The 16,513-nt window shown below is 31.2% G+C and overlaps 1 protein-coding gene across 5 annotated transcripts; it reads left to right on the top strand.

Annotated features, from left to right (window-relative positions):
* The first annotated feature begins 9,375 nt into the window (after positions 1-9,375).
* On the top strand, positions 9,376-14,730 carry LOC124838825 (uncharacterized). Of its 5 annotated transcripts, none has more exons than XM_088106889.1 (3): positions 9,376-9,557; positions 9,996-10,037; positions 13,286-14,730. In XM_088106889.1, exon 3 carries the CDS (start codon positions 13,296-13,298, stop codon positions 14,325-14,327), a length of 1,032 nt encoding a protein of 343 aa, XP_087963015.1. In that variant the 5' UTR covers positions 9,376-9,557; positions 9,996-10,037; positions 13,286-13,295; the 3' UTR covers positions 14,328-14,730. The 5 variants fall into 5 exon arrangements, with proteins under 5 accessions (XP_087963015.1, XP_087963014.1, XP_047170473.1 ...); XM_088106888.1 differs by having other exon boundaries at positions 9,996-10,054; positions 13,292-14,730; XM_047314517.2 differs by having other exon boundaries at positions 9,996-10,054.
* The last annotated feature ends 1,783 nt before the right edge of the window (positions 14,731-16,513 follow it).

Below are 16,513 nucleotides of genomic sequence, written 5' to 3'. Positions count from 1 at the left end.
TTGGTATTAGAATGTCTTCTACATGTCAACATCTCTGAAACCTTTTTCTACCTACAACTTTATCAAGAAAAGTGTAAGAAAGTGCACCCAAGGATTCCACGCTTACTTTTTCTCCCTGCAGCTTTATCATCAAGAAAAGTGCACCAATTAAGGATAAATCTTGAATAAATATTGAATAACATATGCATCTCAGGTGCATCATTAGTCCAGTACTTTGTTCCTGAATAAATATTTTGAATAATATAATATTGAATTAAATTATTCAATAATAATAAAATAACTTTAGAAATGGTTTTATAGAAAACAATTATATGTTTGAACACAATTGAGTGTTCGCCAGTTAGAAGGGGCTTGCGGGTTTGCAGGAGCTCCGTGAGCACCTTCGCCTTCGCCATCGTAACGCGCTAGAAGGCACCGGACGATTTCGCCGTCGGGTTTGTGGCCGAGCTCTCGGGTGAGTCGGAAGATCCGGGCGGCGTAGACCTTCCTTCCTCTGTTTCTGGAACCCTCATCACCATAACATCTTTATTCCTTCTTGGCATTGAAAAATGTTAGTATTAAAAATAGATAGGAAAGTTCTACTTATCCAGAAAGTTTGATATCAGGGGAACAAGAATTTAATGGGATTCTTTTTTTTTACTCATGAGCATTCCATTATTTTTTCTTATTAACAAACACCCTTTAACTAGCAAAGTTGTTTACTTTTTCTCAAAAGCAGTGATTTGCACGACTCCCATGAAGAAGTAATTGCACACAAAAATGACAGTAGGCACGTATTCAGGGTGTGAATTTGATACATCGACTCTAGAGTTAGTCCTAATCTACTCTTGAAAAAGTTCCTAACTCTCAAATGGGGTTCAAGAAAAAGGCTCCAATCTTCAAAGCTCCCAGGGGTTAGATCAGGGTTAAGGTAGATTTAGTCCACTAAATTTTTTTTAAAACTAAACTTCAATATTTTTAATAGTAACTATTAAAAGTACTAAATTTTATATTCATGTAATTGATTTCTTATTTCATATTATTAAATAAAACTAATTAATTATACTATAATAGAATATTTAATACTCAAAATAACCACTTTTTTAAATAATTAAAAACAATTGCAAACCACACACTTAATTTTATACAACTAAATACTATTACAAATTTATTTTACTGAAATATTATAAAAATGCTTTATTTTGTTATCAATTTTAATAAAATTATGTCTTATATTGCACACACCAATTATTAGAAAATTATATATAATTAGTAATATCAAAATAACCACAAAGAGAGATAATAACATATTAATTTGATTTAATATTTGCACTATTTTTACAATTCTTAAAAAGAATTTGTTTCCTCGACTTCTAAAATATCACTCAATCTGTTTTTAATTATTTAAAATTAAAAATAATTCAAAAATTTATTATCTAAAATTTTTGGATCAGAAATAGTATTAATATTTTATGTGTAAATTAAACTTATGTTTTATTTTGTTTTTTTCTCTCTCATAATCTTTTCTCAAAATCACCATAAGATATATTATAAAAAGAAAGTTAATTTCTTAAAAATTTATAAAAAATGAAAATTTTAAATAGACCTAAAGTACTAAAGAATGACAAATGTTATATTCTTTAACTAACACATTAAATAATTTATTTTTAACTTTCAATTAGAACACATAACATAAATGTATGTTTATGTTTATGTTTATATTTATGTTTATGACATTTAATGTTCATTGAATTCTATGGGCCAATACAACTTTAGTCTACAAAAGGTTTATGAGTTTTTTCTTTTTATTTATTATTTTTGTTATGAACATGATTTTGTTGAGTATAAAATGAAAAAGAAAATCATTTATATTTAATTTCTTTTTCAATAACTTTATAAGAAAATAAAGAAGCCTCATTTTTTTAAAATTAAGTTTCAATTAGAGAAAATCTTCTCTTAAATTTCAATTAGGATAATTTTAGATGAAAAGTTAATTTCTTACTTATAACTTAAAAAAAAGTGAAATTAAATATTTAAATTTCAAATTTATAAAATGATCCTTTAATTATATACTTAGATAATCTAACTCAATAAATATTGTCATTTTGTTTTTTGCTTCTTGATTTTAGAACTCTCCTCTTACAAAAATTTTAATTTATTTTTTATAGTAACTATTTTTGTAACAAATTAGGAGTTAATTATATTTTTCTTGTATCCAAAATGAACATTTTTTCTAAAAAAGAGGCCCATGGGCTGGCCCTGGCCCACAGGGCTTTTGAAGATATTTTGGCCCGTGGGCTTTTTCTACGAGAAGTTTTTTGGTCCTGTGGATTTTTCTGGCCCCAACCCACGTGGGTTAGGGCCAAACCATGTAAGGAGGGCCAAATTGACAGGCCTACGTATCCATAGAGTGGAAGAAAAAGTTAATTATAATGAATTTAATCTACTTCTAGAATGCAACATTTTGATTGTAACTTTTTGGAGATTCTACAAGGATTTCTCCACGTCCTTTTCTCGGTTGCGGTTCCCACCGATTCAGTAGGGAAACTATGGAGAAACTGGATTTGAACCGTGTTGAATCTGAACGACAGAGAACGTTGATGTCGACCTTTAAATCTGAGAAAATGATGAGTGCATCACCGAACTCTGTTTGTTTTCGAATGAATCCTTAATAACAACATGATATGAAATTAAGATATTGAATTAAATTATTCAGCAAAGAATAATATAGAAAATAGTTATCAAAATATGTGTATGATTGAGCAAAGTCAAAAGCTCATAAGTGCATAAGCTGGTTATTGGTGGTGAGACTCTTTGCTGTCACCTATAGGCTGAAAGATGAGCCTCATCGAAATAGTGCTCGTCTGGTTTCTAGTGGGTAAAAGAGGATGTCGTTTGGCCCTATAGTGGGCGGCAAAATATTTCGGTTGAATTGGTCTGAGGGTTGATCGTTCTTCTTTATTCTGCTCTCTTTTGATCTTCAATCCTCTCCGAGAATGCAATCCACTTTGATGAGTTGTTGAACTGCAGAAGACACTTCGACGCTCAAGTCATATATGTTTTATAAAGAGGTCTATATTTTATTAGGATAGAAAAAAATCTCTCTAATATTAATTGTATATTTATAGGACTTGTGGCAGCCAAATCATTGATTAACCATTAATGCATTATATTTTTCGACAATATAACCAACCAATCACTAATAAATACTGTATATTCGTCCTTAATATAATTATTAAATATATTAATTTGCCATTAATAGTACAATTTATATAATTGATCTTAAAATTAAGTACTATGAATGCTTTTATAATAACACAGTTGCTCAAAATTTTACTTGAACTTCTATTCACTTCTATAATTTACATCATACTTCTGTTTTCTTGTTAATTTATTGGCTTGGGTGTCAAATTATTATTTGTATGGAGATTTTTATTCACCTTTTGTTCATATTTCATCGGTGTAAGACTTTTTTTTCTTTCTATCAACCACCTCGCTTATAGATTTGGGAGCTTCCCTTTTAAACTACTTAACTAAAGATGCTCAATTTTCGGTACAAATATTTGGAGTCTATTATGGATCTCATCAGAAAACTTCTTTATAATGGTTTTGATAACGAATCAAACTATCTTAGTTTCATCAATCTACAATATGGACACATCCTAAGTTAGCGACAACCTCAAAACTCACATGAAGGAGATGTAAAAGAGAAAAGAAATTAAGATTATATACTTAAGTAATTACAGTCATGAAAAAAAGAAAGAAATCATGTGTCAAATCTGAGTCAATTTGACTTATCAAAGGACTGAGTTAAAAAAATTATAAACATATCTAACATATATAAAAATAAATAAGGATAAACATACATAACATATATATAATATAACTAATAAACTTATTTTTTTATTAATATGCTAACATTGACAAGCTCGTGATCTATAAATTCTCAATTGATATACTAGCTCATTGTTTAAAATTATTTAATAATGATAAATATAAAATAACATAAAAAAATGCAACTATATAAGTTTTATTACAGTTTTATAAAAAATATTATTACTTAAATTTAATTATATATATTTTTTAATTTCTTGTTGAAAATTTGATATTGATATTTATTTTTTAAAATTATATATATATATATATATATATATAATATTATTCTTTGTAAATTAAATTTTATATTTGTTAATTTAAATTACTGTTACATAATTTTTTTTTTAATTTTTACTGACTGTAAATTTTGTGTATGTATAATCAATTAATCAAATATTGGATTTTTTTATTAAATAATGTTATTTTTTAATTTGAATTATATAAAAAATTAAAAGTTAAACACGGGTTACTTCACTATATAATATATTTTTACTTTGAACTGCATAAAAAAATCAAAAAAATAATTTAACACATAAAAAAACAAGAATTAATTATCTCTCAAAAAATAAAAGACTTTATTAATTATTTTATAACTTTGTTTTTATAATTATTTTTTAATAACTTTTTATAATTTTAATAACTATATATTTTAATAATAATTAGACAAATTATTTTTTATTTTTTATCATGAGGTAAATTAAGAATAACAATAGGATTTATTAAAATATAAAAGATAATGACATAAGTAAATAAAATAAAATACAAGTTATAAGTTAGTTAAAATAGTTTCTATCTATTAGAATGAGTTGCTCTACATATCTTATCAAACACTTTTATATCAATCAAACTAATTTGTAAGTTAATATTTAATTTATGATCTAATCAAACCTAATGTAATATGATAAATTTTTTTTTTACTTTTCATAAATACTAACCAGAAAGAAGGAAAAAAGATTCAATGAAACAAAAACCTATGTTAATCAATTATTTCATTTTTTGTTTTTCTTCGTTATATATAATAAAAATATATAGTTTATTTAAATATTTAAGTACTTATTTTTTTACATTATTATCCAATCACAAATTAATATGTAAATTTTTCTTTCATAAAACATCATTGTCAATTTTTATTGTGTTAATGAGAGAAAATTTAATTTTATTATAGTAAATATTACAATTAACTAATTTGAAAACAAATCCTTACATATCATTAACGTAGTCTATACAAAAACAACGTGATAGTCTAAACACAATGAATGAGGTTTTATGAAAAAATTAATGAATATGTGTAAGATGTTAATTAAGCTCATGAATTAACATAAAACTTAGTTAGCATATTTTTTAAGTGCATTGTTAGTGTTTGTTTTCACATGGATTAAGTAAATAATAAACAAGTGTTTGTTTTAAAACAAACACCACACATAAAAAAATATGTTAGTTAGGTTTTATGTAGACTGATGAGTTTAGTTAACATGTTCTTTATTGTATGAGATTCATTAACTTTTTCATAAAAGCTCATTCATTCACTTTTTGGACTACCATGGTTGTTTTCGCATTGACTACATTAATAACGTGTTAAACAACATACATAAGTGCAATTTTTTTATGCCTATAAAACATAAAAAAAAATATGTTAGCTAGGTTTTATGTAGATTCATGAGTTTAGTTAATATGTTATCCACTATATCAGATCCATTAACTTTTTCATAAAAGCCCATAACAAATAAGTGTTTGTTTTAAAACAAACATTGCACATAAAAATATGTTAGTTAGGTTTTATACAGGCTTATGAGTTGAGTGTTTCTCTATACACTACCCCACATTTCTCCATGCAACCCTTACATTTTTTAAGAAAATCCAAAACTGTCCTCTGCATTTCAAAAAGCCCTACACCCCATTTCTTTTCTTCAACGGATTTTGAAATCCGTTGAAATAAAAATCCTTCAAGGAATTTTGAATTTCGTTAAAGGATTTTTCAAGCCTTCAACGAATTTTTGAAATTCATTTTTCGAAAGTTTCAACGAATTTCGAAATCCGTTAAAGAATGTTAGTTTAGTTAACATGTTGTCTACTGTATATCAGATCCATTAAGTTTTCCATAACAGCCCATTTATCCACCTTTTTGACTACCATGGTTGTTTAAGTTTTCCATAACAGCCAATTTATCCATCTTTTGGACTACCATGGTTGTCTTTGCATTGACTACATTAATAACAATGTGTTAAAACCAACATACATAAGTGTAATTTTTTTATGCGTATAAAACATAAAAAATATGTTAGGTGTTATGTAGGCTCATGAGTTTAGTTAACATGTTGTTCAATGTATCAGATCCCTTATCTTTTCCATAAAAACCCATAATAAAAAAGTTTTTGTTTTAAAACAAACACCACACATAAAAAAATGTTAGTTAGGTTTATACTCATGAATTTAGTTAACGTGTTATCCACTCTCTCATATGCATTAACTTTTTCATAAAAGTCCATTCATCCACCTTTTGGACTATCATGGTTGTTTTCGCATTGACTATATTAATAACGTGTTAACCAACATACTAAGTATAGAAATATATATTGATTTTTAATAAACTCATAATTTAATTTATGATGAAAAAGAATGTGAGAAAATATATTAAGTTTGCGAACATGTTAAAGTTTTCAATCTAGAAGGCAACCAAGACTTTACCACATCAAATTAAAAAGAAAAAAAAAAGAAAAAATGGATTGACATAAGGAATACTTACTCTAAATATTTATAAGTTAAAATTAATATTTCTTTTTATATTTTGTTTATTCTAAACCATCATGTATTAATATTTTTAATTTACAAGTAGAAGGTTAGAGATATGAATAAACTTAGTAATACATATATAAACGAGCTAGAAGAGATAACATATATTTAGCAAGTTTATTATCATACAATAAAATATATGATATGATAAAATGCAATTATTATGTGAAATTTGACACATTTGAAAGGATGTTTATTAACAAAACATATATTAAAACAAATGCTTATTTATTATTAATGTAGTTCATGGAAAAGAACCATGATAGTTGAATAAACCTTTTAGTTGTCCTTATTTATGTGAGTTTTTCCCAGTTTGATCCCCGACTTATTAGAATCCCCAATTGAGTCCTTAAAAGTGCTAATTTGAGTCAATTGAGGTCCTGCCGTTAAATTTATTTAACGGGGGTTAAGTTTTTGCACAAATGGGAGGGTGATGTGTCAATTTTTGAACACGTGGCATGGTGAGAGTTGAAACATGGAATTTGACAACTTGTAAAATTATAATAATATGAATTTCTGAAAAAAAATTGTAGGACTGAAACTAAAGTTTTTAGAGAGGCCAAATTTTCTCAACTTGAAAAAAAAAATCAATTCTAATCTAAATGTTCTCTTCGTCCCCAATTCTTCATCTTCTCCAAACAACAATTTTTGGCTCACGACCAACTACATACACCGCAAGCTTCCATCTTTCAGCAATGAACCTCAATGCATCTCTTTTGTCCTTTATCATAGGAGAGAAAATATGGACTTTTTGACCATGTGTATTTCCCCTGTTCTTGCCAAGAACCAAAACCTTGCATCTCTCCTCAACAGATAAAACCCATTTAGGATCACGTCTCAACATGTCAGAAAGCAATTAAAAAGCAACAGGATTGTCACCAAAATGGAGAGAATCTAGATTTGGAGCAGTTATCTCAAAGGTATTTACAAGTACCCGTTTACGTTCTAACTTAACACAGTCATCATTACACATCAGTTTTCTTTGTCCAAGAGGAACTTTCTTGCCATTTGCAGCAACAAGTTGAAGCAACATAAACAACTTTTGGATAATGGAAAATTCGTGTACAACATTGACATTATAATTAGCAGAGCTTCTGAAAAGGGATTTAGGGTTCAATAAAACTGAATTTGAGATTTAATTAAGGGATTAAAAGTTTGAGAGGAATTTGGGATTTAAAGTATTGGGATTCAATTTGGAATTAAATTTGGGATTCAATTCGGAAGATGAGCGAAGTAGCAATTTAGGGTTTCTGGTGCGAAGAGATTTGGGGCTTTCTGTGTTTCAGGTTTTGCAGGTTGCGAGGAAGTGTTTCGCGATAAAGGAGATGAAGCGAGGAGTTTCGTTTCGCGGTGATGCTCATGGTGACTCTGTGATTTTGGAGCTTTTGCGCTACAAGTTTCGAGATTTCACGGTGGCTCTGACGAAACTCGTGATGACTTCTTCTTACGGTGGCTCTGACGAAACTCGTGATGACTTCTTCTTACGGTGGCGTGAGGGTTGTGTTGGTGTGGGGGGGGGGGGGGGGAACGAGCATCGCTGGCACTACGAAGGAGGTGATGGAGCGTGATGAACTCTAGTGACTATATGAAAAATTGGAAAAAACAATCAGGTTCACAAGCATATTACTCTGACATCAGCATGTCACGTTTCAAAAAAGTACACATCAATCTTCCACCTGTACAAAAACTTAACCTCGTTAACTAAATTTAACAGCAATGACTCAATTGACTCAAATTAACACTTTTAAAGACTCAATTAAAAAATTTAATAAGTCGAAAATCAAACTGAGAAAACTCCACATAAATAAATAAAGAGTTTAAACCATAGTTCAATAAGTGAATGAATGAACTATTATAAAAGAAGGGTGTTGCTCCCTCCACCTCCACAGCCTTCTCCCTCCACCTCCCCAATTATCTTTAATTCCAATTATATCCTTAAAGTTAAAATTTTTTATTTTTATTATTTTAATATTTTAATATTTAAATATAAACTAATATAAATATACATTATTAAAATACATTAAAAAGATATTCAAAAATAATAAATCAAAATATTAAAATATCTAATAAAATAATAACAGAAACATAAAATTAAAACAAAGCTTAAACGGATGACATCCTTCAACGGATGTCAACATCCGTTTAAGGCGAAACGGATGTCGACATCCGTTTTGCCTTAAACGGATGTTGACATCCGTTGAAGGATGTCATCCGTTTAGGCTTCGTTTTCATTTTACGTTTTAGGGTTAAAGGATTATTGGAAAGATTATTGGAAGGATTATTGGAAGGGTTTAGGGTTTAGGGTTTAGGATTATTGGAAGGATTATGACTACGTACCTGGAGAGGAACCACAACAAGCACATTACACCACAAACGCACTGCACCACGTACTGCACCGAAAGCAAGAGGAAGATTGTTTGATAATGCTTTTCACGATCACTGAGCTTTGCAGAAAAATATTTTACTCATACAAGGAACTACGTAGGTTATCAGTGAAATATGTTATAAATGAGTAAAATTAAAAAAACAATAATTCTAAAAATAAAATTTTACTGAGGAACAAAATAGTAAAGAGGGGAGAAGGCTGTGGTGATGGTGGAGGGAGCAACAACCATAAAAGAAAGGTTAATGGGCCAACGGTCAACATGTTAACGAGGCTCATAAGCCCACGTAAAGCAGCATTCCTCTTTTTCATTTGGATGGAATTATAAAACGTGAAAAAGTGAGAAGAACTAGTATTGTGTAGGTTAGGTGTTGCAGTATAGGCACACGTCACCTCTGCCAGCCTTTTCTATAATCGGATTTTGGGGAGCGTGAGCGCGAAGATCGGAACACTCCTCTGATATCCTTCATTTCCACTGTTTCAACAAAACGACGCCCCGCTAACCGTTTCTCGTGAATTCCAGTTACAGGTACTTATCTCTTCCCAATCGACTCCTATCGTGAGGGTTTTTCTCCTCTGTCGTCTCCTTTGATGCCTCCGTTTCTTCCTTTTTATGCAATCTTGAAAATGTTTCTGTGGAGCTTTTAGAAAATTTCGTTTGGCATGAGACCTCGATTTACAAATTACACCTCACGATCCCCACGCTGCTCAGACTAGAACATATCCACGATTTTGAATTCCGCGAATGTGTTAAATATTGAACCTTTCTTTATAACTTTGTATTTAGTTCCGCATCAGTGACATAATTGTCTGTTTCCATGTTGTAACCGAGATTTCCGCGCATGAATGAGTTTTTGAAAACTTAGATTGGTAAGATAAGGGAATTAAATATAGTATGAACAATTCCTATAATTTGGATAATTTCGTTTTGGTTCTTTGACTGATGTTACGTCCTGTACACTTCCAGTGCGTGTGGTGCATTGTTTCATGCCAAGTGGAACTATTCTTGGTAAGATCCTATAAGAGGTATGACAGGACACAACTTATGGTATTAATGGATGATACTGAATTCTCTTGACTATATTATACATATGTTGATGTTTCTGGAAATAAAAAAAGTTGTCATCAAAGTTGCTCTTTTTCAAGGTCAACCATGAAACTTGTTGAGTTGAGTATATTTCTTATTTTATGGATTGTCATTTTGTTTGCTTTGGATTGATTGATTTCGTTGTTTTAGTTTTAGAAGTACTAGTTTATATTTCATTGTTTTACGGTGTGTTTCGTGGCTCTGATAGAGAGTTAAGTAGCGTGTGATGCTTAGTGGAATATCGAAGTGTTTGATTCTCCACTTCTAACTACCAGCCTTTAAAGTTGGGTGCTTATCTATTGGCATTAGAGTTAGTTGTCGATGTCTTTGGAAAGGGTTATGGAGGGTTTTGGCCAACAAGAAAGTTAAGTGTAATGTCATCAAGCAAAATTTGGTGCAAGTTTTTAGACGTCCACCTTAAGAGTTGTGCTGTGATGGGGACAATGCCATCAAAGGTTGCCTAAGTCCTGCGTTGAGTTGTCTGAGTTGGTTGGTGGAGTATTTGAATGTGTTTTTCTCTTCTTTAATGACTAGCTTCCGAGGGTGGTTACCAAAGGGCTTGGCTCTTATCTCGAGGAAAGAAAAGAGAAAGACATAGAAGTGAGAAGAAATCAAGTGATGTTGAAAAATATGCGTTGTTTGGTTTTGTGTGAATGAAAAAGCAAACACTTTGGCGAACTAACAGGTTAAATAGAACAGGCCAAGCCTTAAAAAAAGAATTGTAACAAACTAATAGGCCAGGCTTTGGTTTGACAAGGCCTTACTTGATCTGACTATTTCTATCTCTATGACCACATGGATTTGCATTATATCTTTTGCAGAAGTTAAATATTTAGGTTCATGTCAGAAGTCGTAATTCATTACTCCTGGTTTTTGTCATGATGGGTCTACATTTACAATTCATGATGTTCTTCTATATTTCAAGTCTTTGGCATTATTAGAGAATAGGCATGCGTGTTTGTGTTGATAGAGGATACTTTCTTAAAAATAATTTCCATCCACATAGCTTTTTTGGACCCTTTTGCTCAATGATTAGCATCTAGTAAAGAATCATTACTTGGTTATGCTAGTGTGATACTGTAGTTAGGAGATCTTAATCAGTTTGCGATCTCTGAAAAGGAAACCCAATATTAATGTGAGTGAGCATTAGATGTATTATGTGTATTGTTACTTACTAAGTTTTAATGACATTTTGAAATAGTTCTCAAGTGTTGCAAATGAAGGATATTTAGGATTATAATATAAAGAAGAGTGTTATAAAGTATCCAGTAATTTTGTATGTGCTGATCTACATTGAGATCTGCATAAACTTTCTGTAGGGGTTATTCATATAATTTTTGTTAGCTTGAGAAACAAGCAAATGGGTTTAGAAGGATCAGGATATAAAGAAGATTCTCTTTCATGGTAATTAATGTTGGGATTTAAATCATCAAATCCATCGGCTTTACCTTTTTAATCACACTCCGCAGTTCAAATCATACGTAAATTCTTCATTGCTCATTTTGTTTGATTTGGTGAAAACCTAGTCATCGTATGAAGCTTACTCTCCACTCTTCCGTTCTCAGTTATTCCTCTGCTTGCTTCCTCTGTTATCTGAGTTGTTGCTGTTCTGGGCTTGTCTTCCACCATTACTAATATGTTTGAGCTTTTATTTGGATTGTGAAGTTGATGGAAATGAAAATGGGGATGTATTGGTGGATCCTTGTGATTATAATGTGATAAGTTTTCTGGATCAGACATCTAGATTCTAAGAGTAGAGTATTTATGTTTCCGTTGTGTTTAATATATTCTACCTTGCAAGGTTTTGATGTGTTCTTGACCCTTTTTGTGTTTTGGAATATGTTTTTGTTAAGTTTCATGCTACTTAATGGGTTATGACTTATGAATTTAATGCCATAGAATATGGATTAATAATTTTGTAAAATCCATTGATTCAAAATGCTATTTTTATCACTCTTCCCGATTTAAGGTGAAATTGCTATTTTAACTATGTTGTTTTCTATCATTCATCTTCTAATGAATGATCTACCGTTTACCGTCTTCTCTATGGTGCTTGTTTTATGCATTTTATACTGTTACTCGTTTGGTGTATCCAATAAAAAAATGGCAACTTGGATGCATAAAATTGGGATGTCATGACTGAACTGAAGGAAATTCAATGGGTCGTAAAGGTTGCAGTGTCTATCCTCGACGGAAATGACTATAGTAGATCAAGACTGATTGATGTCTGGCAGTGTGGATACATGAATTAAAATGAGAAAGATTGAGTGAAAGCAATGAATAGCTTTCTATTGTATGTGTTAAGATTCCATTTCCGTACGACTGTGTTATCAAGACTAATGTCTGGCAGTGTGGATACATGAATCAAGATGATAAGGATTTAGTGAAAGCAATGGCATAGCTTTCTATTGTATTGTTGTTTAAGATTCCGTTTCCATAGGGCCGACTGCTATCAAGACTGAAGTCTGGCAGTGTGGATACATGAATCAAGTTGAGAAAGATTTAGTGAAGGCAAATTCTATTGTAGGTTTTGTTTAAGATTCTATTTCCATGGAACGACCTGATGATATGTAATAGGGAATGGTATAGATGGTTTGGTTTTACACACCTTTGGTTTAATTTGTATTTGTTGACTTTTGTAGTGGTGCTGCTTGTTACACAATTTTGCAAGCTAGTGATTGTACTTATTAGGTGTTATTTCACATTATCTCGTAGTTATAATTTTATTTCCAATTTTCTGTAGACCGAAGCTTTGCTTGCTGTTTTATATGATGGAACTTGCTGTGTTTTTATGCCCTCTATTATATTCACTATATGAATCACATGATTAGTGCTAATCGTGGTGAGCAAGGACGTCCTAATGTTGTGCTTTAAATTGTTACTTAAACATCCTTTATTTAATCTTGACTCAATACTATCCTACCATTTGTGACTTAGATGTAACTGCAAAAGTTATCGAGAATGGTTGAATCATTATGATCATTTTACATGTGTTTGTTGCTAACACATTTATAGGTTTTGTAAAAATTTCTACGTCATAAATGGTATAATGTGAAATATGTACTTCAGACATTTGATGATTGTATTTGGAATAACTAACATATTAATTTATTATTTTACACTTTCTCTCCTTTCTAACAGACCTACACGGATTGTCTTTCCTGGATTAGTTTCAGGTAAATGGCTGAAGTTAGTAAGTTGAGGAACAAGTCTCAAGGTCGGAAGTCATCACCATGTCTTTTGTCTTGTGCAAGAAAAAATCTGAAAGATCTTACTGTAAAGAAGAGCTCTTCTAAAGCATCGGAGAAGAAAGATTGGAAAGATATAACCTGTTCTGTATGTATGGAGGTCCCCCACAATGCCATTCTCTTGCTTTGTTCGTCTTATGACAAGGGTTGTCGCCCTTATATGTGTGCAACAAGTCATCGCTATTCAAACTGTTTTGAACAATATAAAAAAGCATATACTAAAGCAACATCTGTTCAAAGTTTGCAGCTAGAAGCAAATAATTCAAATCTTGATTTAAGCACAGGTGAATCTCAAGACAACACTAAAGTTCATGAGCTTCTTTGCCCCCTTTGTCGCCGACAGGTGAAAGGTTGGACAGTGGTTGAAGCCGCAAGGAAGTCTCTGAATGCCAAGAAAAGAAGTTGCATGCAGGATGACTGCTCTTTTGTGGGGAATTACAAGGAGCTTAGGAAACATGTTAAGTCTAAGCATCCATCTGCACGACCCCGAGAAGTGGACCCAATAAGAGAAGAAAAATGGAAGAGGTTTGAGTGTGAAAGAGAACGAAATGATGTTATTAGCACAATTTTATCTTCAACGCCAGGGGCTATGGTACTGGGGGATTATGTGCTGGAGCCAAATGACCATGCTTTTTATAGTGATGAGTATGATTCAGACGGTGAATATGTAGAGGATGATTTTTCTCATACCTTTTATAGTGATGAGTATGATTCAGACGGTGAATATCTAGAGGATAATTTTTTCTCAGTTAGGTCCATTGGCTTGGGGAGAACTCGTCACTTTTTGCCGAACATTAGATATAATCAGGATCGTGCTGGAGATTCTTTCGATGTTGATCGCTTTGGTTTTCAGAGTGTCGCATCTGCAGGTTCTGCTGCTGTCTCTGGACGCAGACTCCACAGGATACTGTTAGGAAGCTCTAGAAGAAGACGGAGGCATAGGATAGCAAATGCAAGAAGGTAAATTCAAAGACAAACTTGTAGGGAAGGAGCTGCACTTCTGCAAATAGTATGCCAGTGATCTTGGCATGGCTGGTTTTGTTGCTATGCCGGAGCAATTTTATAATTTAATTGGCAGAGTATGGCTGTTCATCTCTATCTATAGATTGATATGGCACCGTGACATTCCCTGTTTTTATATATTTTTTAAAATAGACTGTACAAAAGGCAATTATAGAGTGCTCATTGCCTCTGAATTCTAGGTGTAGGAGATCCAGCTCATTATGATTGTTAGGTGCCCTAGGTTGGATTGGTTTTTATGCGGTCAGGCTCAGTGGTGAATTGAACAGAAGGTTAGGGACAAGATGTCCAAATAATTTCATTTTGAACCGATGCTTTATTCTTCGAATGATGATTTGCTTTATGTACAGGTTGAATTACTGTATAATAAATCGTCTTTAATAGTGTTAGGGATATAGAATGTCATTCTGCATGCCCTTGGACACACTACCGTGTGCAGTGATTGAGATGATGTGATTTTCTCCCTGATGTTTAGAACCTCGTCTAATACTGGCCTAGAAATTATGGTTTTCTTTTACCTGTTATTTCACGGTCGTCATCTGTATGAAATGACCATTACTGAAAAATGGGAAGCCCTTGGTAGAAATTATGATTAGTGATTAGAACCGAAAGTGTATATCACTTCATATTTAATGGGTCATTGGAAAGGATGAGTCTAGTCTAGTGATTGTTAAACCTTTCAATTTGAGTTTATTCTATAATAACAATAAAATGGTACTATTAAGATAACTTATTTTAAGACGATAAATACTTTTGATAGGCTAAAATGTCTTTGACATTTTTGGAACTGGGTCTACTTGCTTTCGGTCTTTTTAAATTTTGAAGGGTACTGAACCATATTGTATACTATATATATATATATATATATATATATATATATATATATATATATATATATATATATATATATATATATATAAATGAGAGTTTATAAAATATGGACATGATTTTAGTGTAACCAAGTCTAAATAGAGACATTATTGAACTTTCACACTGTTTTAGGAAAAATACTTTGAACATTATAAAAGGGTAAGGTATTTGGGTAAAGATTTTAAAGAGTCAAAATTATATTTTTTTTGGTTTTTGTTTTTGTAGACCTTATGCAATGGAGTTAGAAATGAAATTGGAAAAAGGATTATAAATGAAATTGGAAAAAGGAAGGAGGCTAAATTTTGGACAAAATTATCTTAAATGACAAACGTCATCTCTCCTTTTTATAATTTCTTCCCCTCACATTAGTCCATTAGGTTTTCTCCTAGTGCAAAGTTCATTTTCATTAAACATTTTTATAACGATTTTAGTCTTTTTCTCATTAATTTCCTCTTTGACATAAGGCAGAGTCTAGAATGCTGTTAGTAGTTAGCTTTTTATTATTTATTACCTAGTCATTTCTTATATATGAATTATTAGATGATTATAAAATGACACTTGAAAGATGATTGGATATTTATCTCATGTTTATTTTTGTTAGGAACTCATTTTTTATAATTAATAAATAAATATCAAAATAATATAATCGTCTACTTTGTTTTAAATCATTTTTAGTATGTAATTGTTCTTGGTCAATAAGTTATTTAAGTGATACTAAATTTGGTTCAGTTTATATAGGTTACCAAAACCTAACTGAAAGAAAAAAAATAAAAAGTTCTTTAAGTGAAGATTGTTTACCATTGATAAATGTTCATCAATAACATGATAATATAAAAATGGGCCAATATGTTAGAAAAATGTGTGTTGGATTAGGATATTAGTCTCTTTTAATTCGAATCATCTTACATGTTCGGTTGAAGACGAGTTGGTTGTTGGATTGACCCGTAACTTGTAAGTGATTTAGAAATGGAGTTGACCCTTGTCGCGAATATCATTATTTTGTTATAATTTCCATTTCATTTATCTCATCTCATCATCATTCACACACTCAACTGAACTCAAAACGAGACAAACAAAACAACACAACTTGAGAGAAAAAATATGACCCAACCTAAAAGGAAGAAGGTGAGTGACGACCACCATTGGTCACCAACGGAGATGAAATCCACGGTGTGGGTGCCTCTTCTTCTCGATCTCTAAATTGTGTTGGATTCTTCCTGCAGTTTTAATAATGTGAAACACCGACGAAGGCTGTCACCA

The sequence above is a fragment of the Vigna umbellata genome, chromosome 2, assembly GCF_029865625.1.
Source record: "Vigna umbellata cultivar VRB3 chromosome 2, Vumbellata_1.0, whole genome shotgun sequence".
NCBI lineage: Eukaryota > Viridiplantae > Streptophyta > Magnoliopsida > Fabales > Fabaceae > Vigna > Vigna umbellata.
This window is presented reverse-complemented; position numbering and strand designations above follow the sequence as displayed.